The sequence below is a fragment of the Mus musculus genome, chromosome 9 (assembly GCF_000001635.26).
Source record: "Mus musculus strain C57BL/6J chromosome 9, GRCm38.p6 C57BL/6J".
NCBI lineage: Eukaryota > Metazoa > Chordata > Mammalia > Rodentia > Muridae > Mus > Mus musculus.
The window spans coordinates 36,890,716-36,916,761 of record NC_000075.6 but is presented as its reverse complement, the minus strand read 5'-3'; the positions used below and the strand labels follow the sequence as shown (position 1 = coordinate 36,916,761).

At 46.6% G+C, this 26,046-nt stretch overlaps 1 protein-coding gene across 8 annotated transcripts in view; it reads left to right on the top strand.

Moving 5' to 3' along the window:
* The window catches only part of Pknox2 (Pbx/knotted 1 homeobox 2), a 256,364-nt gene extending 230,581 nt beyond the window's left edge, over window positions 1–25,783 (top strand). For 4 of the 8 annotated variants that reach the window (XM_006510126.4, XM_006510125.4, XM_006510127.4 and 1 more), the window contains 6 exons: window positions 5,499–5,628; window positions 6,153–6,250; window positions 7,014–7,133; window positions 21,375–21,451; window positions 22,264–22,442; window positions 23,705–25,780. In XM_006510126.4, the coding sequence (XP_006510189.1) occupies window positions 5,499–5,628; window positions 6,153–6,250; window positions 7,014–7,133; window positions 21,375–21,451; window positions 22,264–22,442; window positions 23,705–23,937 (837 nt within the window). In that variant the 3' untranslated portion in view covers window positions 23,938–25,780. Of the gene's footprint in view, window positions 1–5,498; window positions 5,629–6,152; window positions 6,251–7,013; window positions 7,134–21,374; window positions 21,452–22,263; window positions 22,443–23,704 lie in introns of all 8 variants that reach the window. The other 4 variants (NM_148950.3, NM_001029838.2, XM_030244164.1 and 1 more) reach the window with 2 other exon arrangements.
* The last annotated feature ends 263 nt before the right edge of the window (window positions 25,784–26,046 follow it).

The following is a 26,046-nucleotide window of genomic DNA, read 5'->3' as shown; positions in this document are numbered from 1 at the left end:
AACCTTTCTGTGTGCCCTGTAAAAGGTGATAGGAAATAAGGAAGAGTCAAGAGGACTGTCCGCGTCCATGCCTAGAAAGATGGGACAAGCTTCCAGTGGAAGTGGGACACTGAAATACGTCCCACCCTCCCCTCGGACCAGGCAAGTTAGTCTTGGTGGTAGCCATCTGGGAGGGGTTGGTGAGCTGGTCTGAGGCTATGGATCCGCAGAGACCCCTAGTGGCCAGGGCAAGGATAGCAGATGGCTGGGCCCTGTATCTGGATCCTGTTCCTTAATCCTTTCACTGGAATCCTAGAGACCATCGGTTTTTTGTTTTGTTTTGTTTTTTTCTTAATCCTAAAATGCAAGGGATTTTGCAAGGTCATCCAGTTTATCTCCCTGTTTCAGGGACAACCTAGTAAGATAAAAATTCCAAACATCTCAAAATACATTCAAGAGGAATGTTTCCATCATTTATTTTTGTCATGCTTTAGGTTTTTACCCCATTGTGTGTGTGTGTGTGTGTTTGTGTGTGTGCATGCATGCATATGTGCATAAATGTGTGTGGGTGTGAGCATGCATGTATGTGTGCATATGTGCATGTGTGTGAATGTGTGTGAGTATTTGTATGTGAGATCGTGTGTGTGTGCTTCCCAGAAATTTCTTCTTTAGGTGAAAAATAACTTCCTGAGCATCTCAGGCCCTTTCCCTATTAAGAGTAAAGACAGAAGTCTTAGGAGACGGACAACTCTTCCAGCTGATGTCAGAGCACAGATCCAATCTTGTGGTCACAGCCAGTTTTTGTGTGCCCCATTATCCCACAAACACACTCCCAAGATCCATCCCAGAGCCCCTCTTGTTTCTTAGTAAATCCCTTTCTCTGAAGAAGTCTTCCTTTTTGTTCCAGAAATGAGAGTTGAAGTAAAACTGATGACCGTTGATTGATGTGCATAAGATGAGGGCAGGGGTGAGGGTGTTGCAGGTGGCACTCTGGGGGCACATGTTCCTTGCTTTTGTAAAGTTGCTTCTCCCTCTGCTCAGCCTCTTCTGAGGGACTCATTGCCTGTCCACCTCAAATAAACTGGTGTGTGTGTGGGGGGGGGTCATACCACCTGTGGAGGCCAGGTTTCTTGTGGCTCTCCAGAGAGACAGCAGAGTTCTTGGACTGAGCTCAGCTTCAGCTGCTTTTGGTGCCTGGTGCCTAGACAGCTCGAGAGGGATGCGAGACTGGATGCTGGAAGTGTCACTTACACTGCAACCACTGTGCTTCTCCGCTCCCTGTGGGTGTCCCTCTGTGAGTGTACACAGCAGCCGCCTGGGTCTGGAGTCAGATAAGCCTCCAGGAAGCTGTTGAGAAGACAACAATACCATGTATTTAGCCAATAGATTCTTCCCCAGGGCTTTCGCTGCTGCCACAGTGGCTTCTTCAAAAAAAAAAAAAAAAAAAAAAATGACGAAGACTGTCCCTAGAGAGTCAGAGCTGCCCTGTCGCCACCGTTCCACAGAGCTACAGACTAATATGCAACCTGACATCACAGCAAGGTGGGGTCTTTGCCCTCTTCTGAGACGGGGGCTATACTTAGATTTCTGAGGCTTGGTACCAAGTTCCAGGGGTGCACCAGAGAATACCAAAGGAAGCATATGACGAGGTCTGTGCTGTCCTGTGTAGCCTTGACTCAACTTCTCCTACTGCTGAATAAAAAAACACTAGGGCTCTAGGGCTTTGAGGACAGATATAACCCTTGCTCTGCCACTCAAGTGACTACAGCCATATGAAGTAGGAAATAAATCATTAGACACCAAACAGTGCCAGGCAGTGTGTTTGTAGCAGGGCCAGTGGATCTAAATCCAAAGTTCCTTTCCTCTCTCTGTTAGCCTCTATCATACACACAAGACCAGGAGACCTATAGCTGTTTAAGTCAGGGAAGTCCTGAAAGGGACTTCAATCCTTTCGAGGAAAATGTGACACTCTCTCTCTCTTGTTGACCCTGGAAGGTGATGGTGAAATTAACATGAAATCAAGTGGCTAATTAGCACCCTCCGATATTCATGTATATGGTAAATTGGTAATCTTCAGATCTGTCTGATGCTGGAGGCTAGCTAGAGAAAGCTTTGAAATTTACAAATAGCTGAGGGTTTGATTCCGTGACCCTGTGTGGGTTGTAGAGGTTGCTCAGTGGTTAGGAGCATGTGCTGCTCTTGCAGAGAACCTGAGTTCTGTCCCCAGCACCCACATGCAGTGGCTCACAACTGCCTGTGACTCCAGCTCCAGGGGAGCCCATGGCCTCTTTTGGATTCTGAGAGCACCTGCATTGCCACGTGCATGTAATGGCACGTAGACATGCACATCCACACATAATTCAAAATAAAATAAATCTTTATAAAAATATCTGAGGCCTCGGGAGGTGTGTGAAGTAGCAGCCCTGTTTGCAGATGTCAGGGAGAGACACCAAATGCAGAAAGGCCAGGCCTCTGCTTTCTCTTCCTCGCCCCAGCTAAGCTGTTGCCAGCCCTGGCCCTGCCTGCGGTCTCTACTCCTGAACTTTTCCATTCTACCCCTTTGCTGGTGTATTTTGGCTTCCTCTCGGTGCCTCACAGCTAAACAACAAGGGAAGGGTGGAGAAGAGTAGGGGAGAAAATGATCCAAGCCAGAACAAAAATTCCCTTTAGTTGCCCAGACCAAGTGAATGGGGGTGGAGGCTCTCCAAGCCACAGGGCTTGAGTAAGCAGCTGAGGTGTTCAGGTGGTCACCCTTTTGACTTTGGCTACATAACAGTGTGTGTGTTAAGTTGAATCACAGAAGGAATATTTTATATTTATGCTGCTTTTCTTTGTATTGTCCTAACCATGCTGGGCACTTCAGGGGTAGTGAAGAGTGTTTAGGAGAAGTCTTTATATTTAAGAGTCTCATTTATCTCCACCTGCAGAGGCGTGTCCCAGCATGGTTGACTCCAAATGAGAGATTATTGAGTAGCTACTTCCATTGGCTTTAGACATAATGGCATTGGGGTCTTCTTCTGTTAAGTATGCCTTATAAGTTCCCTTCTGCTTCAACCATCATTAGTACTGGTTCTGTCCCATGGGAATAGTTGGCTGGGGTGCTGGCACCAGATCTCAACCTTCAAGTTTGAAAACACAGGCTTTGAGAACTCCTTTGAACCAACACGGGAAGGAAGGAAGGAAGGAAGGAAGGAAGGAAGGAAGGAAGGGAGGGAGGGAGGGAGGGAGGGAGGGAGGGAGGGAGGGAGGAAGGCCGTCAGAAGAAGTTCAATGTGATTCCCAAGATCATGAGCTTCTTCATGCTGTTCCTGGACATGGGGTTGTTGTCATCTTTCATAGGTAGGATTCAAGGACCCTCTTGAAGCCCAAACTAGGTATTCAGTATTTGTGGCTATAATGGAGAGGGAGAGCTGACTTCAAGTCCTGTGGCTGCTAATCAGTTGTGTGATCTTGGGTAAGCCACCAGGGTGTCTGGACCTTATTTTCTTTCTTTTATCCCTCAGGATGTTGGTATATGCAATGAGTTTTTGCAGCTTCTAGGTTTCTGCATGCCAGGCTCAGTCTTAAACTCCAACTGTGTGGCTGGACAGATTAAGAGAGGAATCTCTCTGGTGGGAAGCTCTCACAGAGCACCCGAGAGGGGAAGCCAAGGCAGAAACTGCCCTTTCTCTTCCCCAAGGTCACCCATGCCAAGAAGAACTTAGCATAGAAGTGAATCCTCTTGCTTCATCCTCCTGGGGAAGCTGATACAGAGGCCCCCTGTGGCCGTGGGTGGGATGGAAGACTGGGCCCAGGCCCTATCCTGCTTCTATAGGTTTTTCTCCTCCAGCTCTGGACCAGGGATGTAACAGTGGTAACTGGGGAGGAGACGCAGAGGGGATTCAACAGGCAGAGAATCAAGGCAGACTCAGAAATGATTGCTGCCTCCGGCTTCCCTCAAGGCGCTGCTTGACTTGTGTGATGCCACAGTGGAAGGAACAGTGTTGCGACTGTCTTCTGTGACATTTTCCTTTTATTTGTAACTACCAGTAAGTAGGCAGTTGTTGGCTAGAGCTGATTTCTAATCATGGGTACCTCCTCGGTCCAGATTCTAAGCTTCCCCTGAAGGTCAAGGGTCCAAGCTTCTTAAAGTCCTGAAATAAAAGCTAGGAAGTGGAGCCATCCCTACTCCATGTCTACTTCACTCTCATGGCCACATACCTGTCTCCAGTTCTTTACCAATCCTGTCTTATTGTCCCAGATTAAGCTTTGAAATGTGGGCCTTAGTGACCATTGGATTCATTTGGCTCATTAACTAACTCGAGGAGGGTATTCTGATGGGGATCTGAGGCTGGGAAGAGATCAGAGTGCCAGGCTGGGCTTGCCAAGTGTCCCTCCAGTGTCGGTACCTTATTGCCCTCTTTCCTAAACACACCCATCTCTGACACATTCAGTTCCGATTTCACAAATCTTAAAAACACCCAAACACCATTGACAGGTGCCCAGAAAGCAGGGGGAACCCATTGTTCCATCCTGGAGGCCTGAAGCTAAGTCTTCCTTCTCTGGTGTCAAAGGGCCCTCAATACTTGATTTATCCTTAGATTTGTCTAAGGACTTTTACGTTGACTGCTAGAAGGCAGTGATGAGGGGAACAAGACATCAGGAAAAATAAACCCTCATTTTCTTGGCTGCCTTGGCTACTGCAAAAACAAATTGGTTAACAACCTGGCCAAATGGGGATTCAGTTCCCAGTATAATTCTGTGTTGAGAATTCAGGGAAGACAGAAGAGCCTATAACATGGGCTGAAATCAAGGTTTCTATGCGATGTCATTAGAAGACAGGTTATGTAGTGATACAAAGTGGCTTTATTTTAAATAAATATGTTAGTATCATATATAGGTGCTAAGGATGTACAAAGGCATATCATTGGGGAGATGAGGATGTAGCTTAGGTGATAGAGCACTTGCCCAGAATGTGCACAAAGGCCAGTACTGCAAAGAAAGCGAGTAAACAAACAGATAGAACATTGAAAGCTGTTTGTGTTGGAGATATGTGAAGAACAGAGGTGCTGGAGGAGGGGAGGGCCAGGAGAAACATCTGGGCAGTTGAGCACCTGAGTGCTGAGCAGGTAAATGGAGGCTCTCTGCAAGTCAGAATCATCTGGGGAGTTTTAAAACTCCAAAGCCTGGAATACACTCTCATTAAAGAAGAGTCTCTGGGGTTGGAACCCAGAGCTCCATCCTTGCAGATTCAGAAATGTAGCTGAAGTGAGACCCACAGGTTTAGGGATTCATTTGTGCCTCTACTTGCCAATGAAATGAAATGTAAGTGAAGGACTATTACGGGGCCTTTGGTTTATTTATTTTAAGGTAGAGACTTCTTTTTCACTCCTTTTAGAAGTCCTGAGAACTGCCTTCTGGTTTGTGTCTGGGAGGACAGAAGTTGGGGGGGGGTACCAGGAAGGGAAGGGAAAACTTTGGAACAAAAGCATCTAGGCTCTTGGGGAGATTGTCACAAACTACCCCTCCCTTACCGCCAGGACCTCCTGCAGAATTCCCCCAATTCAATGTCTGGAGTCTCCAATAACCCCCAGGGGATTGTGGTCCCAGCCTCAGCACTCCAGCAGGGCAACATCGCCATGACAACCGTCAATTCTCAAGTCGTGTCAGGTTGGTGCACGGTTCTGGGGATTGTGGGAAGAATTTTGGGGGAAGAAGGGATACTCCTAGGAAATTCTGGGATGAGTGAGTGTCCTCTGATAAGGGAGGGACTTCCAGGGTAGTTTCTTGACCAAAGTGTTCTGCACATGGTGAGCACCAAGACCTGATCATGATGGGTTGGAACAAATTTAAGTCAAAATCTCATGGTTTCCTTCCTCCTCCTCCCACACACATTCCCTCTAGCCCCTCAACACACACATTCAAGACTGAGTAAAGCCTTGTCCCTCCTCCTAATTGCTTCCCACCAAAAGCTCTGCTTTTCCTTCTGGACATCATCTCTTACCTCACCCACTCCTCTCCTACAAGGGGAGCAGACATACATTCTGCTACTACCCCAAGAGTCTTCACATGAGAGTGCCAAGCAACTGGGACCCCTGCTTGCCTTCTTCTTCTTCTTCTTCTTCTTCTTTTTTTTTTTTTTTTTTTTTTTTTACCTCCATGTCAGGGGATCCCAAAACTGGTTGTCTCCTCAGGTGGAGCCTTATATCAGCCGGTTACCATGGTAACCTCCCAAGGTCAGGTGGTCACCCAAGCAATCCCCCAGGGAGCCATCCAGATCCAGAATACACAGGTGAGTGTGTGTAGGTGTGAGTATTTGTGCATGAGCAATGGAGGGCGCCTGTGATTCTTTACCTTATGTTGGGCACTGCTGCCAATGGCTCACTTAATCTTCACCTCTAAGACACCGCTCTCTGGACAGGAAGCTGGATCTAAGCAAGGCTTTATCAGCTCTGGGGATTTTGCTGCCTCCAGAGTTTATATCAAAGGACCCTGCATTTCCTGTGCTTGGTCGCCAGCTCCAACTACTCTGCACTTCAGGGATATAGAGGTCAGATCTCTAGAAAGATCTGAAGTCAGACACCTGAGATCTGACATTAACTGTGATCTTGCATATGTCTCCTTACCTCTCTGAGCCTGAGTTCTTATCAAAAAAGAAGGATTAATACCATCACAGCCAACCTACAGGGCTGTGATGAGGATTAACCACGGTGAGGGAAAGGAAAGTGCTTTGCAAACTGTAAAGTATCACAGAAATGCAATTAACTACTGGATGGTTTGTGGTAAATTCTCCTCTTCAGTACTTTCTGCATGACCCTTTTCTGCTGTTTCCTCTCTCATCATCTCCTTTCTCCTTATCCCCTCACCCCAAGCCTCATCTCCATTCTCTGAGGGGGTAGTATGGGGTGAGAAGAAAAGGTGACCTCCCCAGGGCCCCAAGAATAACTTGGGAAAAGGAGTTGACAGTGAAAGTGTGCCATTACTATGGCAACAGGTCCCAAGCCACTGGCCTCACAGGCTGCTGATGCTGATTTTTTTCTTCACGTGCCCTGAAGGTTAACCTTGACCTCACCTCCCTCCTGGACAATGAGGATAAGAAGTCCAAGAACAAACGAGGAGTCTTGCCCAAGCATGCCACCAATATAATGCGTTCTTGGCTCTTCCAGCATCTCATGGTGAGTGTGTGTGTGTGTGTGTGTGTGTGTGTGTGTGTGTGCATAGGTGTGCATTTGTGTGTGTGCATTCTGGGGGTTTGGAATCATAGCAAGGGGTGATAAATAGCCCATTGCACAGGTATCACACTCTGCATGCAGAGACTATGGCCTCAGAAAAGGGCTACGCTGGATCATCAGCTACAGGGCAGATCGGAGGAGACCTAAGTGGGATCCAGAGCCCAATGTCTTCTGAGTATTTGCTGCTACTACTAGCTCAAAAAGTTAGGGGGAAGTGTGAACATGAGAGATGATAAAGACCAACATTCTGAAGAGAGTTAAGCGCAGAGCCAGTATTTAATACTTTCTCTATCCTGGAAGCAACATATGTTGGCATGGTCCTCCTGCAACCAGTGCCTACATGTGGTAGCCTTGAAAGATGAGGTGGGAGTGGCCACTGGGCTTCCAAAGTCAGAATTCAGAGCTTCTGGGGTAAATGGAACATGGCTAGACAACTCTATCCAAATGAGTACACTTGGTAGCCATCCTCTGCAGACCATGGGTGAGCATCAAGAACAGCATAGTAAAGTTCCTGGAGAGCAGATACAATAGAGGAAAGACAGGCTTAAAGACAGGTACATCAGGTGTGGACTGTTTCTTCTATAGTGTGCTAATTCCAGTGGCATTTATTTCTCAGAGCAGTGAAAGTTCAAAGGGAGGACAAATAATCAGAGCTATAAGATCATCGCTTAATGAGCTGTTCACCGGGCATGATGGGGCTACACGTCCAAGTACATGGTAGGCTGAGGCAGAAAAAGCATGAGTTCAAGGCTGGCCTGGGCTATAAAGCAAGACCCTACCGCAAAACAAAAAAAAATTCTTCCCTTTTGAACCTTCTACTACAATGAATGAAGAGCAAAGTTGTATATGGCTTGATTTTGTTGGTTTTGCTTTTGAGACAGCGTCTTACTTTGGTGCCTGGCTAGCCTCAGACTCATGATCTTTCCGATAGTCTCCCAAAATGGTAGATTCACAGCTGTGTACCACTACACGATCATGAAACAAGTTTGTTTTTTATTTAAGGCCAAATCCCAGTCTTTGTGAAATCCAGAGGTGAGCGGGATGTGTGAGGCTGATGTGTTATTTTAAAGTACATGCTGATTTTGCTGTCTTCTGACACTGAGAATAACCTTCCTATAGTGCTTGCTGTAAGTGTGGGTGGACCTACATAGTCTCTCCAGCAAACCTCCCAAGAATAGGGACTGTGTGTCATTCTTAAAGCCTTGATTCACAGTGTATGACCTCAGGACTTACTGGGTGTTCTAAAAAGTCATCCCATGATAAACTGTTTAAGAAAATTTGGGTTCTACAAAATTTTGTCTACTTTTAAAAAAATGTGTGTGTGTGTGTGTGTGTGTGTGTGTGTGTGTGTGTGTGAGAGAGAGAGAGAGAGAGAGAGAGAGAGAGAATTGATTGCACAGTGGGTGGGGTGCAGTTCATACTGCCTGCATTTAGAGACCAGAGGTCAATGTCCAGTATCACCTTCTATCATGCTTCTCAGTTTTTGAGACACAGTCTCTCACAGCACCTGCATCTTGCTGTTGCAGCTAGGCTGGTTTGCAAGGGAATCTCCAGGGTCCCCCTGTGTCCAACCCCACAGTGTTGGGGTTATAAGCAAGGTGTGGTGGTACACACCTTTAATCCCAGTATTCAAGGGGAGAGACAGGCAGAGTTCTGTGAGTTCAAAGCCAGCCTGGTTTATGTAGCAAGTCCCAAGCCAGCTGGGGCAACATAGTGAGACCCTGTCTGAAAAGAAACATTCGGTGCTAGAGTTGCAGGTAAGCCACCATAGCCAGCTTCTTCATGGGTGCTATGGATCCAGATTCTTGTCCTCACTCACTTTACCCTTTGATCCATCTCCCCAACCCTACTTCTCTATTCTCTATTCACATGGTAGATTGTAAGAAGGATAAGGTTTGCAATGAAGGATAAGGTTCGAGACTTCGTCCAAACAGCTGAGCTCTAAATTGCCCGTGATATTGTCCTTGTTGCTTCGAGAATCAACCCTGGGGCTATAGTTCTTGGGAAATCCCACTCACAGTTCCAGATACTGGGCAGGTACTGGCTGTGAGCTTTAGGAGAGAAGAGAAGGAATGAAGGACAAACAGACATCCAGGAACCATAAATGTTCTGTCTCTAGCTCAGTTAGCACAACTAGTTTAGGGGCTGGTTAATTTGAAAGGCTAGCTAAAACAGGAACAGCCACCCAAAAGACAAGGTTTATGTTAATTTAAAAGATATACATATATTCATTTGCTAATTTTGGTAGAGAGCCAACATCTTTTTCTTACTAAACTGTATCATTTTACTTGCATAAGCCTTTCTTAGAATAAAACATCTCCAAATTCCAACTTCATGTCAGGTGGAGTAAGAACACTGACTTTGGGAATCTAATCTAGTTAGAGGATCTTTGTAGATCTTTATTCCAGTCTCCCACCCAATCAAAATGAGTCAGCATTTTCTCTCTGTCTCTCTCTCTCTCTCTCTCTGTCTCTCTCTGCCTCTCTCTATCTCTCTCTGTTTCTCTCTCTAGCTCTGTCATTTGAGACAGGGTTTCTCTGTGTAGCCCTGACTGTCCTGGAACTCACTTTGTAGACCAAGCTGGCTGCAATTCAGAGATCCACCTGCCTCTGCTTCCCAAATTCTGGTGTTAAAGGTGTGCACGACCAACACCTGGCAGAAGTCAGTATTTTAAAGCAAATTTGAGTCTCAAATTTTCCAAAGCTTTCTACATAGTTTTCTTAGCAACAATAACTCATTGTTTTGTGCTATAGTTTATTCATTAAGTCACAGAATCACAGACTCGTGTGTAGATGGCATGCACCAGTCTGAAGCAAGCACAGATGACTTTCTGATAAGCGGTAAATGTGATTGGTGAGGCTTCTACAAAATGCTCCATTCATCCCCAGCCTGGGTCTGAAGCCAGTGGATAGTTTGCAGGTGAAACACAGAACATCCCATAATTTGCCACCTTGATTCTTGATTCTATAAACACTAGATTTTCCTCTTGCCGACCTATCAGGCAGAAGCTGTATTTTCCTCTTGCTTCTGTCCCCTGTCACAGGCCTCCTGTGTATGTTGGGGTGATAGAAAGCACTGAGGTGAAAGGTTAACTCCCAGAGCATTTTAGCTACAGAACTGAAAGGATATGGGAACACTGCCATCCTTAGCTATTGGTTTCCAGTCCTTGCAGAATGTGGTGACATTTTCTTGCTATTTCATTTCGGCCAAAAGAGGCTAAACTCTAGCTGGAAGCAATAGGTCTACAGGAACCCACGTCATGCAGGAAGCCCCTGAAGAGGGTCCTCCCCACAGAGGAAAGTCACCCTTCCTCCTCCTTGGCTGTAATACCACCCCTGCTACTTCTGATATCTGTCAGTCACCCTGAGCTGTCAGCAATTCTACATACTTCCATTCCTAAACTTGATGATCCTCTGTGTGCCAGGAGGTCTTGGAGAAGAGCCCATGCCCCAGCAGGACCCACCATGCCCCACAGCAGCCTGTCTATGCTCAACACTTTATATGTCATCTCATTTAAATCCACACAAGCACCCTGGCAGGTAGGTCCTACTGTCCTGTGTCACCAATGACAACACTGAGGCTCAGAGAAGGCTCAGGATCCACAAAATCACACTGATAATAAGGCCAGACAGGAATCGAACCCACAGCAGTGTGACTCAGGGTTCTAATCTCCCATTCATTTAGCTCTTCTGCCTTCACACTGATCTCAGGAAGCAGATATGCAATGCTCACACCAAAGTCTGGGCAAAGCAAAGATGAGCCCCTAGCCTCTCTGCCAGAGACTTGTGGGAGAGTTGTGGGATTTTTATGCACCCAGGTTCAGGTTTTAGACCTCGGAGTGAAGCTGCTTCACATCCACCCATCTGTTCATCAGGCTGGTGTGGCTGGAAGCCAGGACCCAGCTGCACTGATGTGGCTTGCAGCCAGGGCCCAGCTGTGCTCCGCCCACTCCCACCTTCATCCCAGCCACACGGAGACAAGGGCCTTGCTCTAGGGCCTCTTATGAACCCTGATGTGGTTTTTAAAAAAATCAGAGGGCAAAAGAGGCTTCCTCTCTATGACTTTTTAAATGGAAACATCACATAGCATAAATTTTACCGTTCAATATATATATGATTCCAGAGTGGGGTATGTGGCTCAGTTGAAAGGGTACCTGCCTAGCACAACAGATCCCCAGCATGAACTATACTGGGCTTCATGGTACATACATGTAATCCCAGCACCCAGAAGAAGTGGAGGCAGGAAGAGCAGAAGTTTTAGGTCAAAGCAAGTTACAGCTACACAGGTTCAAGAGCAGCCTGGGCTAGAGAGACTCTGTCTGCAAAATAAAAATGATAACATAGGTTTTAGTATATTTACACCCTTGCACAATCATCACACCTGCCTAATTTCAGATGTTTTCCTTCTTCCAAAAGAAACCCCACAGCCATTAGCCAACACCCCCAACCTCTAACAACTTAGACTCTACTGCACACTTTTGTGGATCAGACCTTCCAGAAATCTCACTCAAGTAGATCATAAGATGGTCTTCGTGACTGTGTTCTTTTAATCCACCGTGAGGTGGGAGGCACAGCTCAGTGGTGAAGTGCTTTCGGAATTAGCATCACATTGTCAAGGTCCATTTATCTTGGGCTGATAGCACTCCACCGTATATCTAGATCACATCTCGTTTTCCCCTTCTCAGTTGAGGGACACTTCAGCAGTTTCCATCTTGGGTGCTGAGGAACACTGCTTTGAATGCTTGTGGATCTAGCAGAGTTTCTGATAGCCTTCATCAGTTTCCCAGCTATCTTACTGCATCCCTAGCGCCTTGCATACTAGGATCAGGGCCTGGGAGAAAACAGTTAAACATCCAGGTATAGCTCATGCCCTGTAGTGGATTCCCGGCCAAGGAGGGCAATGAAGATGAAAGCCAGCCATTTGCCTTGGCCCCTTGATGGTACTGTCCATCACCCCACAGATGTTCTTTGCATTCTCCACCATCTTCCTGGGCAGGGCTCTGGTCGAAGCCTTGAAGGGATTATGTACATGGAGGTCTTGTCACCAGCTCACTGGCAGGACCCACCTGCCCCCTAGTGATGTGTTCTACAGAGAGATTGCAGTCTCTAGATTAGGACACAGAACTTGGTGGCTAGAGGTCCTGGCATGAATTCTTTGACCTCTTTAAGCCTATTTCCTCGGATGAAAAACAAGAATGCAGCATCCAGCTTGAGTAGGCTGTAGTGAGGATAGAACATAAGTGTGAGATACTTCAGTTGACACAGGCTCAGCTACTGCTTCAGTTGCTTCCAGTATCCTCTGGAGGTCCTTATAATATGACTTGGTCTGAAAAATCAACAAAGTGACATAAGGTTCATTCTTGTTTTCTGCTACTTTCTCTTCTTGCTCTGTTCAAATGTCCATTTTTAAATTATACTGTGAGAAGCAGGTACCTGTGGAAAGGCCATGAGGTCATCAGTCATTCCCAGTTTACCATGAATTAGTTCAAAGTCAGACTTTCCATTCTACTCTCCATTCAGCTAAGACTAGTTGCATGTAAAGAATGTCTATCTCTGGTGGAGAACACTTTGTTAACATGATATCTTGAGAAGTCAAGCTAGAATGGGTTGCCAGAGGAAGATCTAGAAGTTGTGTTACATTTCCTAGGCCCTGTCTCTTTCAATACTGCAAGGAATGTTGTATTTATACTATCAAAGACATATTCAGGGAATTTGATTTTGAAGACCCAGGGGCCTGGATGTCCTAAATGGAGAATCCTGACTGTGTGATGGTACAAGAGACTAGGATGTATGAGAAGTACTGAGAAGTGAATGGGAGACTTCAAAAAAGGTAGCAAGATGGCTTAGCATGGAAGGTGCCTGCCACCAAGCCTGATAGCCTGAGTTGGGCAATCCCAGAACAAACAGGGTAGAATGAGAGAACCAACTCCCACAGGTTGTCTTCTGACCTCCACATATTTACATACATAGACATGGAGAGAGAGAGAGAGAGAGAGAGAGAGAGAGAGAGAGAGAGAGAGAGAGAGAGATTTGTACACACAGTAACAGAGCATCAGGAAATGAGCAGATAGACCTGCAATGGTCCCACTTGCTCTGTGGCTTTCAACATGTCAGTCAGCTTCCCTAGCTCTTAGTTCCTCTTCGTAAAGCAGATAGAGCAGTGCCTGCTGTTCTAATTTTGTTTCTGTTGCTGTGGTTAAATATCCTGGAAAATGGCAACTTAGGGGAGAAAGGGATTTATTTCAACTTATGACTTCAGATTACAGTTCATCATTATGAAGAAGTCAAGGCAAGAACTTTAAATAGCTAGTCACATCATATCCACAGTCAAAAGCAGAGAGAAATAGATGAGGTAGATTGCTTGCTTGTTAGCTTCCTCCTTTCTTAAAAAAAATTCTTTTTTTTAATTAATTTATTTATTTATTTATTTATTTATTTATTATATGGAAGTACATTGTAGCTGTCTTCAGACACTCCAGAAGAGGGAGTCAGATCTCGTTATGGATGGTTGTGAGCCACCATGTGGTTGCTGGGATTTGAACTCTGGACCTTCAGAAGAAGAGTCGGGTGCTCTTACCCACTGAGCCATCTCACCAGCCCAGCTTCCTCCTTTCTAATACAGTCTGGAACCCCATGCCTAGGGAATGGTACTGCCCATAGTTGTCTGAGTCTTATGAGAACACGCCCTGAACACACACACACACACACACACACACACACACACACACACATACACAGGCCAACCTAATCTAGACAATTTCTCAATTAAGACTGTCTTCTCAGGTGATTCTAGATTATGTAAAGTTGACAACTCTAACTCTGTATTGAGGATGATTGGTAATGTCTTCTAAGGCACAGTGTCTGGCAAATGGCTAGCAGCAGAGATGGACTAGTCTGGTTTAAGATACAGGAACTATGGACCCTGCCATTGACTTGCCCCTGGCTACCTGCATGACTACAGCTGGTTGTTACACTCTCTTGAGATTCTTTTTCTCATATGTGACATGAGAGCAAAGCCTAACTCCTAGGTGCTTTGGCAGCACATAGTGAGTACATAGTGGGCATTCTATATATTATAAGTAGTAAAATGTAGCCAGTTTTTGTGGGTATTCAACGGGGGTAGTTACTATTGTCAACAGGTGGGACGTGTTCCCATAGATTTCTGTATAACTTTATAGGAATCTGCTTGAAAGCATAGAAAGACAGATGGCATTCAACAGAAAGGCTGTCAGAACCATGAGATCACCCTGCACCCCAAGTGACATGTGAAGGTGGCACTGTAGAGCCCAGTTCCCCAGTCTTTTCAGAATAGTAAAGTCATTGGATAACCTGCAAGTGGAGACCAGTTAGGGGCCTTTGGCCAATCCGTGTCCCCAAGCCATAGCACTGTTGTTTTTACACACCTGCACCATCTTGGGCTCCAGAAGGAGAGGCTGGGCACTAGGACTGTTTGGGTTCTGAGCAATTTGGAAGTGCATCATAAGACATGTACAATCTCATAGCATCCCTAAGAAACCTGAGACATTGGTTAGGAGAAAACACACATGTACCCAGGACTTAGACCAGTCCGAGAGGATGCATGGCTTAGGGAGAGGAACTGACATTTACAATGGACTTTAAGGATTGTTTGGGATTGGGTGGGGTGTGGATGGTCTGTTTGGGGTGGCAATCATCTCTCAAGTGATCATCTTTAACTGTTGTCTTAAATCTTAGTTATTATTGACAGAGGGACTAACCCCTCCCTTCAAAGTGTTCTCATCATGAAATTCTCTTCATCCCTGTTCTGACCTGGAGTTTGATGACCCACATGGTACCTTAGCATGACCAAAATGGGAGGCAGAAAGCTGTCTGGCTGTGTTCTTCGCTGCACCCATCTCTTGATGCCAAGGAAACTTAGGCCTCAAATTTCTGCTATGGCATGAGACTGTTCTCCCACCCACCGTTCACTGGACCAGAGAAGCTGCCTTCTGACTCCGGAGGGAGGATGGCTGAATGTCAGGGCATGAGAGGCCCAAGGCACTCCACAGAAGATTAGTGGCTTTCAGAGATGCCCTCTAAAACTGTCATAAGACATACACAACCTCACAGAATCCCTGAGAAACCTGAGATACTGCTTAGGAGAAAACATACATGTACAAAGACCTAGAGCAGTCCTCAGGGGTGCAGAAAAGGAAGCCCTTCAGAGAAAGGAAACACCTACACAGAAGGCATGGGGCTCCAGCTGACTGCCAACAGGCAACCTGTAGCTTTTTCAGAGCAAGAGCACACGTGATGATCCAAAGCTTTCTCTTTCCCTCTCTAATCTCTTTTTGACAAACACACACAGAATATGGCAGATATTACCCTAAGTACCTTGAGGCTAGTAGAATGATTTCTTAACTTTTCAGGAGGAAAAAAAAATGCCCAAGGTCTAGAGGTACGGAGAGGCAAATCCAGGATCCAAACCATGTAGAACTATGTTCTCACCCACACCCACAGGACCATCTCTGTGACCCCTCTAGAGAAGCAGGTTATCTTGCTAGACTGTTACGTATCCTCTCCTGCCTGCCCCTCAAATGGTCAGCAATCAATCAAGAAACAGCAGTAGTGTGACTTGCCTCCAGGAAGAATTCCCAGGAGTCTGAATCAGAGAATCGCTGCCCATCCTCCTTTGTACCTGCAGACACCCCCTCCCAAACCTCCACATAAATTTATTTAACAAGCACACACCACACACTTAGAGTGGGTCAGCCATCCTCTATGAAGATGGGAAGGAGACAAAGAGAAATATACTGTCGCTTTTCTCAAAAAACTGACAATCTATCTCTTTGGGGTGGCAGATAACATATCATCCCTATAGTGGAAGGCAGTCTAGGGAAGCACTTGAATATGGAGGAAGGAGAGAAGTGCGTGGGCTAAAGATGAACAGGAACAGGCATGGAAGCAAGCTAAGAAGAGCCATTCTCATTACAGTGTGATAAATGCGTTAAAATAGAAACCAGAGGGAGAAGGAACAGCTTATAGACTCAAAATGGGAGGCAGGATGTTTTCACAGTGGGAACCTATAGAGTAACAAAAACAAATAACTACAGCCATTCAAATCCGTGAATGAACAAGTAACATCATCAGTATAATGTTTGAAACCCAGACAAAATGTTGCATATGGCTGTAATCTCAGCACTCAGGAGTTGGAGGCAGGAGGACCAGAAGTCCAAGGTCATCTTCAGTTATGCAGTGAGTTCAGAACCAGGCTGAGCGACATGAGACCCTGTCTCAAAGAAAACAAATGAACAAACAAACAAACAAACAAAAACAAGGCAAAACTGAGACATTGTGCTACAGGGCAGACATACAGAATGACCTACAGAAAAGTACGAAAGTGATTTTCATAAAAAATTTGCCTTTGGGAGAGTGGTTGGAAGGAAGTAGATGAAGCTCCCAGGGTGGGATCAGTCTCCCATCTTTTGCCCTAGGGGTGGATGAGTATGGAGCATTTGCTGTATGGCAGTAGGTGATGCTGTGCTGCTTAGCTCTCTGTAATTCTCTGTGTTTTTAAAGGGTAGGAGTAAAAACAAGAAAGAATGAGCATTCTAAACATGGCAAGAGTTCCCATTGCTAACTGCACTTGCCTCGGTCAAGCAATGCATGACTTGTCTGCTTGCATGATTGCTTGCTTGCTCTATCATCTCTGAAATCAGGGTGCATCTGGCATCCGTGTCATGTTAGATGTGACACCATATGGTCATTTCAAAGCTCTGCCCCTACTGGGTACCTCCCTTTGGGTTCCAGGCCCTCCTGAGCAGTGGCATTCCCATAGATTGAAGGCTCCAAAACAAGCCCATGGTTGCCAAGAGGGGGAAAGCAAGAAAGGTTTGGTAGGCTCTAGCGCAGGTCTGGGAAAGGGAAGCCCACTCCCTACTGAGTCTGCTGTCAGTATGGGCACTGATACCCACAGGTTGATGTTCCCCACATCACAGCTCCCTTTGTGACCCAATCAACCACATGGTGAGATCCACATGGTTTAGGGAGGTGGGAGGGTCATCACAGGGTAACCTTGAATGAAAGAAGTTGCCAGAGATACAAAAAACCAGTGCTGGATTAGTTTCTTCTGACCAGAGCTCACTCTTCAAACTAGAAGCTACTTCAGTGTCCTTTGAATCCAAGGAAACAAGAGTTGTGGAGGTATAAAGGGCAGAATCAGGAATGCTGCAGAGGAGTTTTGTTTTTGTTTTTGTTTTTTTTTTAGGTTAGTTTGCGAGGGAGCCAAAAAGCACCTACTTAATGCCTATTCTTCAAGTTCCTTGTCTTGAGTGTTCAACTGAAGGAGTCTGAGAGGCTGCTATGCATCAGTAGGGATATAACACTCTTGTTCTGTCAGCCTGTACATCACTCTGAAGTTACTTCCATTTTAACCAGAGAAAGCTAAGGACAAAAGACACAGAATGAGTAGCCGAGGCCCAACGGTGACCAGAGAGTGAGACAAGACTCCACCTGCTCCTCAACCGCTCTTCACCATCAAGCAGCCTTGCCCAGTTGTAGAAGTCTTCAGGCAGGCACTGAGAAGGATCTTGACTTTGCTAGTCAGGGCTATACCTTTTTCAAGGAAGACTCATTCACTTGGAGGGAGCTGCAGCTTGGGCCCTTCCTTTTGGCCTTCAGCAGAGTTCCTCCAGCTGGTGATCACAGCACAGCTTCCAGGGGACAATGCTCATCTCCTAAGATCTCATTTCACTCCCTCTCTTGTCCTTGGACTCAAGCCTTTCCAGTTGTGCTAAAAGTAGCCCTGACTCAATTGTGGTCTGTCCAGAAGCCAGGACTATTTTGATTCTGTCCTCAAGAGTCATGTGGTCTAAGGCGTGTACAAGCTGGACTGCTCCCCGGGACTTGACTGTGGTGCCAGGAATGTTCTGGCCCACACACCTGTTCCCAAAGCTGGGCTAACTGTTTCTACTCATCCACAGGCTCCACCCTGTGCCTCCTGAGGTGGTACGCTGGGACAGAGAGGTGGTGGGACCTGTTAGTAGGGGTGCTCATAAGAGATCTAAAAATCCCATCTATAGCATAACAATCTATGAATATTGAGCCATACTCATTCAAGAAGGTGGAAATATGTCAATCTGTGTTTAAGATACTCAATCCTTCAGTGCCAGAAGCAGAGACTCCTTAGAGACAAGAAGCATCATTCTTCCATAGTAGGCTAGGAGACTTCCCTCTCTGGGGTCCTTACAGGGGAAGAGATGCTCATCTGACTAAGTCATGGTATAAGGCTCCTGCCTTAAAGGCTTCTATCTCCTCTACTGGAGTAGTTTGGGTATTCTTCAAAGCCCAGTTGAGGCCCCAGTTCCCTAGGCATCCTCCCCAACAAAACAAACCCACTCTTCTCCTATGACCCAAAGAGCCTTAGTACACACTACCTACAGTGGAGGTGCTCGCACCTCCACCTTTCAGCTGTGAACTCCTAACTTTCAGATGTCTCTGACTTCTAGCACTCAGGAAGCAGCAGACATCCAGCCTGTGTAAACTGTTGACCCAACTCTGCTCAAGAACCAACCTCATCCATATGTCCTTCTTGTTGTGTCTGTTGACTTGTATACTCATACACCATAATTGGACCATTCCTGTGACTGGTCTGGGCACTATTGAGATAACTTCTTATGAGCCAGAGTTCCTGCCTAAGGGTAGTCCATAGTTTCCTTCTGGCTATGGATGTCCCTGTATTATGAGCACAATGCACTTATTCAGAGGCCTTGATGACCACCTTGGCCTAAGGAAGCTGAAAAGGCCTCCCTGAGGATTTGCTCTGTGACAGTTTCAGTGGCACTCAGAAATGTCTTCAGTGGGAAGATGAGGGAAGAGATATCAGTAGTAGATCAGTAATGGAGGACATGTGTGGTCAACTTGCATACCTGTAAGTTCTATGTCATGCAGTCTGAACTAAGTATGGATTGAAAACACTTGAAAAAAATTGCACTAAGCATATACAGATTCTTTTTCTTAACATTGTTTCCCTAAGTAATATGGTATAATGATTATTTCCACATGGTTATCTGAAATATTGTCAGTAATCCAGAGATGATATTTGGCACCAAGGAGAATATGGCCATCATATACGCTTTTCCTCTGAGTTTTCATAGTGCTCAGTTCCCAGGTCTGTGTAGGATGTGTAGGCTGTATGGAAATAGGGTGCTATGTTATGGAATGAGAATGGGTCATCCATAGATATTGCTGTCTATGAGGGGTTGTGAACCAATCCTCCATAGATAACAGGGAAAGATTCTGGCAGCCATAGATAGGAAGGCTTAGCTCCTTCCTGTGACCCTTGTGAAGTAGGATGGGAATATCACCAGGATCCCTGCCTGTTCACCCTTACACGGCCTGACATTTCCCCTTGTGGCCTTCTTCCAATTAGCATGAAATTGGCTCTGGTAACTCTGGTGTTCATTCCTTCTTGTTAGACTCTTAATATTGCATGAATCACAGCATCAGATGCCCTGGTGTGGTGGTCAGGGTCAGAGGTGTGAATTAAAACAACACATGATCCTGATTGCTTTAGTCAAGGGACATGGAGGCCAGCTGAAGAGGCTGCTTTCCTTTGTCACTGCTAACGCCAGCACTTCAAAGGCTGCAATACTCCAACTGCTCCCTCTGTGAGCTTTAAACATCTTGCCCAAGTCACCCCATCCTCACCGTACAAACTCTTTGCAAGTATTTAATCATCACATAACTTAATAACGTCTTGTTAAATGCCATGCCTGAGGTCTCACAATAGAGCTAGTTTGGGAGCCCCAATCTCTGGGACTTTAAAGAGTCCAAGCATTTCTTGTCTACTAGCAACAGGAGCAGAAAGAAAGATCCTGGTCTGAGAATGCTGGATGGCTTGGCGCTCTATGCCCAAGACCTCCAGGTCTCCTTCTCTGTTTCTAGGATTAATCCATAGTCTCTTTAGACTCTCCCAATGCCTACTGCCTGTGAGGCACTTGTGCCAGAGCCTCAGAAAGCCCCAGAATTACATTAACTCAGTGTTGTCTGGCTCCACACTCAGTGGCCTCCAGACCCTCCTCCTTAGGTTCTCCCTTTCTTTTGTTTCTGATTCCAGGTAGGTTTTTTGTTTGTTTTATTTTTGTGATTTTTTTTTTTTGTGGTGGGGCGGGGGGAGGATATTGTTTTGAGAGTCTCTTGTAGGCCAGGCTGATCACTCTGCTTTCACCTCTGAAGTGTTGTGATTATAAGCATGAGCCACCACACCCAATCAGACTTTTCCTTTCTTTAATGTCACTCAGTTCAGCCATCTTCCTGTGGCTCTGGCCACTTCATATTCCCTTTCCATACATTTCTACGGTGCTCAGCGCCGAAACTTCAGCATCTCCAATTTTGCCTTTGTTTTCCTCTATCAGTGGTCATTTATGTGTAAAGATGGTGCAGACACATTCTTAAATGTGCACTGTGTCCTCATGAAGTGCGGTTCAAGAGAGGGAATAAATGTGTAATCAAGGCCAGACCAGAGTATGCAAGACCGTAGGAGATATCTGTACCACTCAGCCCTCCGCAAGGGAACGCAGAGCCATAGTCTGAAGAACCGAGGTGGTAGGACCATCTGAGTGACTGTCCTATAACTCACTCTATAGACCAGTGCTGGAGTTAAAAGTGTGTGTCACTACTGCCTGGCCCACCTCACAATGTTAATATGTTTGATTAAATGAAGTTAAATGTATGGAAGCGTTGCAAAGGATTAAAAGGTCCTATGGCAGTAGTGTACCACTGTATATATCTGGTCTCTCCAAATTCTTAGGAAAAATCTGGATACATAGTAGATATAAATAACAAGTAATTTAGATTGTATTAATTCATGCCCCTTCCCCATGTACTGCCTTTTGGGGGCTTTCAAGACCATTGTTGATCCTAGCTCTGAGAATGCCTGCCTTTCTGGGGAATCAAGTGAGAGTCAGGGGAAAGTGCCTTGCGATCAATACTGAACTGACTGTAAAAACCGCCCTGGTCCCCATTGTGTGGCACTGTGCTGGGGGAGTCGAAGGCACGTGGGAGCTTCTTGTGTACACTCCAGATGCATTGTCCTCAAGAGCAAACATTGCCCTTTTCCGGTTCCGGCTCCCCATTCCTGAGCTGTGTCCATGTGCTGGGTATGAACACCAGGACAATCTAGCCTCCATATGCCCACAATTCCTCATTAGCCATTCTCTCCTTTCAGCACCCCTATCCCACTGAAGATGAGAAGAGGCAGATTGCCGCGCAGACAAACCTCACCCTTCTGCAAGTAAACAACTGGTGAGTTGGCATCACCTGCCCACAGGCTCTCAGATCCAGGAGCACATGCTTGGCTAGGGAACTCTGAGCAGGGAGAGGAGAGAGAGTGCCCAGACCTGCCTCAGCCTCAGCTCCACTGCCAGGCCAGATACAAGGAGCTGGAGTCAGCCTGGCCTGGCCTTCAACTGCAGCTTCACAGCACCCTCTGCTGGGAAATTGGGTCAAGTACATCCATGGAAACCTAATGAGTTTAGGGGGAAAAACAAAACAAAACAATACCACTGCTAGAGAATCTGGGTTCACCAGCCTAGCAGAGACAGACCAGAGGGTCTTACATCAGATACCAAAGGCACATCCAATCCAGCAGTGGTTATCTGGTCTACCCAACTCCATGTATGCTGAAACCAAAACATTTTACAAAGTAAGCTAGGAATGAGGAGGGAGAGATGCCTTCCTGAACTGGCAGGGATGTAGGGTGTCCTTGTCTGCTTCTGGTCAGGATGGACGGAAGGTACTAGACCCTAAAGCTAGGCCCCTGTTATAAGTCCAAAAGTTGGTGACTGTGTCCACAGCCCTTCCCTTCTCTGTTCAGTTCTGGTGGATCTTGAGTAAGGATTTCTGACAGCTCCTCATGCATTCTTCCCAGAGTCTTTGATCACCAAACCTTGGGTAATTCACAAACTCCTCGGGCATAGGATTTCTTACCTGTAGACTAGTACCCCTGCCTACAGACATTTGCGGGGAGCAGCTTAAATGTCACATTTGCTCACCCCAACACTATCCATGCGGCCCAGATGGTGTCTAACCAGGTCTTCCCCATCACCCCTGGGCAGGTTCATCAATGCCAGGAGGCGCATCCTGCAGCCCATGCTTGATGCCAGCAACCCAGATCCTGCTCCCAAAGCCAAGAAAATCAAGTCTCAGCACCGGCCCACCCAAAGATTCTGGCCCAATTCCATTGCTGCTGGGGTTCTGCAACAGCAGGGTGGCACCCCAGGGACGAACCCTGATGGTAAGACCAGGCCTAAGGATGCCCTCGGTTGGGGTTGGTGGGGCTCCCGAAAAGCAAAGATTCAAGGGTGAATGTCTCCTTCCCCAGGGTCCTGTCATTACTTTCCACAGTGCTTGTACCAGGTTGTTTTGTTGTGTTTTGTTCTGTTTTGTTTTTAGAGAGAGAGAGCTTACTAAGAAGGGATGTTCTGTGCACATTTTTGGTTTGTTTTTGTTATTGCTATTATCTGTGATTTGTTTTGTTTGAGGCAGGATCTCATGTGGTCTGGCCTCATATGGCCAAGGCTATTCTTGTATTCTGATCCTTATGCTTCTGCTCTCTTAGTGCTAGGTTTCCAAGTATGAGCCACAACGCTCATCTCTCATGTAAGTTTTAACAAACTTAAAGCAAGCTCACAATGGAATGGGAGAGGGTGGTCCTTGGAGTCAGTGGTTGCTCAGCAAGAGCCCTTTTCTCCTTGCTCCTCATACTCCCAAGTTTCTGAGCACAGACACTATCTACTTAGCTCTCCAAGGGCAAGGCCATCTATAAATACCAAGGCAGGCAGCTGGCTTGTGAACAGAGGCCAAGGGAAGCTTTGTTCTTCCAGATTCTCTATCACACCCTCCATACTTGCTCTCCAACGTGCTGGTTTCATGGTAAACAATGGATAATTTAATCAGCGAGACATTTCTGAGGTTGGCCCCTGAAGATCGCTGTGTGGGCACTAGGGTGGAGACACCCGTGCACATGCATATCTGCATGCCTATGGCTGTACACAGGTTCCTCTGTGACGTGTTGCCATCTGTTGAGGTAGATTAGGAATAAATAGAGGTGGTGCTGGACAAGTCTGCAGAAAATCCCAGTGCTAGCAGTGGTGACACAGTATCTGGAACCCAAGACTTAGCAGAAGATGAAGATGAAGACAAGACTCAGTTTCCTCCACTTCAGAATTCCTTTCAGAGTTCCTGCTTTACAAAGTAGTTGGAAATTTTAACTAATTAATTAATTAAAAAGTGCTTTCTATACTTATATAGAGAATGCTGAATATGTAGTAGCCTGGAGTGTTGCTGCCTGGAATGGTGCAGAAGTTAAGCAATGGAGGGATAGAAAGCTTCATGCCGGTGGATTGTCTCACTCAGGGTTTGGTGCTCTTACACCTTTTTTGGTGACAAGGGCCCCACCATCCCACAAGCCAGCCCATCCACCCTGTCCATCACTAAGGTTGCTGGGCCCAAGCCACAGTCCTTGCCTCATCCTAACCTTTGTCCTCTCCCATGCAGGTTCCATCAACTTGGACAACCTGCAGTCCCTGTCCTCAGACAATGCCACCATGGCCATGCAGCAGGCAATGATGGCTGCACATGATGATTCATTGGATGGCACGGAAGAAGAGGATGAAGATGATATGGAGGAGGAGGAAGAGGAGGAGGAGGAGCTAGAGGAGGAGGCTGATGAGCTACAGACAACGAATGTCAGCGACCTGGGCTTGGAACACAGTGACTCCCTGGAGTAGTCAGGCAGCCCAGATTGCGCTGGTCACCGAGCAGGAAAGGAGTGTCATCAGGAGGGTTCAGGGTGGGGGGAGGAGATATGGGCAGGCAGCACTAAGAAAGTTGGGCCCTAGCTTCCCCGAATCATAGCTTGAAGAAATGCAGAGGAGACACCCTGCTCCTTTCCAACCACCAAGCTTCAGTGAAAACCTAGTCCCAGACCCTCAGACTACAGAGCACTCCATTGCTGGGGCCAGCCAAACAGCCTGAGAAGAAAGACAGCGTGAGATCTGGACTCACCGAATACCAGAGATGACACCCATGGCTCCGCATGGAAAAAGACTTGATTTGTTTACAAGCCACTGCCCTGTGAGGTGGACAGGCGCTGCTTGCAGAGCGAACCTTTGCTAAGGGGCAGACTTGGGAGGGAAGGATGAGAAAGAAGGGGTCTAACATTTTCCCCCAGGAGAATCTGAGCTCCCTTGAAAGACACTCACGGACAGAAAGGAGCCCAAATGCATAACCAGTGGCCAGAGGAGTGGGAGGGCCTGAGACAACACCACACCCTTCATATCAGAGTGGAACGTGGACTGCACAGGGCTCCAACTTACCCTACCAGGACCCTGTCTCTTGGCACAGCAGCCATGGACTATAAGGAGAGGGGGAAGGAAACCAAAGAGACTCCTTCTTCCTCTCTTGGAAATACATTGTAGGTGGGTCCAACCTGAAGAGGTTAAGAGCAACTCTACATCTGGGTCAGCTCGAGGACCAAGCAGGTAGCAGAACCTGGATCAGGAGCCATATTAAGATGACTTTGGGGATCCCAGCAGTCCCTACGTGATCACATAGCTCCTGTCACAATAGGACCATAGTGTCTTATTAGATGTTCCTACCCTCAGATGGAGTTCTTCAGAGACCCCAGCCCCCTCCATAAACCTTTAGGGGTTCTTTCCACTCCACAGGTCTTCGTGGTATCCCTCTGCTCCCAAGCTGGCACTACCAGCTTCTGGCCTCCTCCTTCATTCTATTCTCCAGAGAAGGCAGAAGAAACATTGGAAAGAAGCATTGTCCCAATGGGAAGCCAGGGTCTGAAGAAGGTGCTACTGCTCTTACCTTCAGGACTCAACATGGCAGGGGATATAGCGCCCAGCTGATCCACACACACCATGCTTGGCATCTGCTCCTCCTGTCCCCTCCCACCCTGTGGCTGTGAAAGACAGGACTGACCACACGTGTGTTTTCCGTTGGGTTTAATGTGATGGGTGTGCAGTTCCTTCATTTGTAAGTGTGCATTGGCCATCTCCTTCAGTGCTAGGATGTGAATGGCTATCTGGCTCAACCAGAGGGCACTCTTGCGACCTTCTGAGCCTTCTCCTCCTCTACCTGGTTGGGTGGAGCAAAAGGATAGTCACTTTTCTGAGGTCTCCCGGAAATGAATGTATTTCTCCCCCAAAAGAGCTGATATTTAATGTTTTACTAGGGATTTTTGAGAAACAAATAACCTTATTTATAATCTGGGCGATCCAATCATTTTTTTACTCCCTTTTGATGCCATACCTAGAGGAAAGGCAAGCTTTTTGGCGTGAGACTTTTGCAACCCACAATGGGATAAAACATTTCCTCTTCTGGTTCATTTTTCTTGTTAAAGTACATACATCCACACATAAATTCCTCCACTCAGCACCGTGACAAGCTCCCTTCTTCAGCACGGACATGTGTGCATACGTGCACATGGATACACATGTCTACATCTCCCTCCTAGCCCCTTCCACCTGCCTAATGTTACGCAACCTCCTTCTGATGTATCCACCAAACCAGTACTGAATGTGGCCACGAGTTTTCAGTAAACCTTATCACCTACCGAAATACTGATGCACAGTTCTCTCTTCTTGTGACTGCCTTAGAGGTCCCTTAGGGCTTCAGTGGGACCCTGGGCCAGACAGAAACTGGAGGCCCAGCATACATCCCAATGAAAGGACCACCCTCAGAAAGCGACGAAGTAGAGGGCTTTTGGAGTGACTTGTTAGCCTGTCTGGAGGGACGAATGGTGCACTTTGACACGTCTGCCTGTGTGTTGTCTATCTCTAAGAGCATAGAGAGGACAGAAAGCTCTGTACTGCCCTCTCCTGACA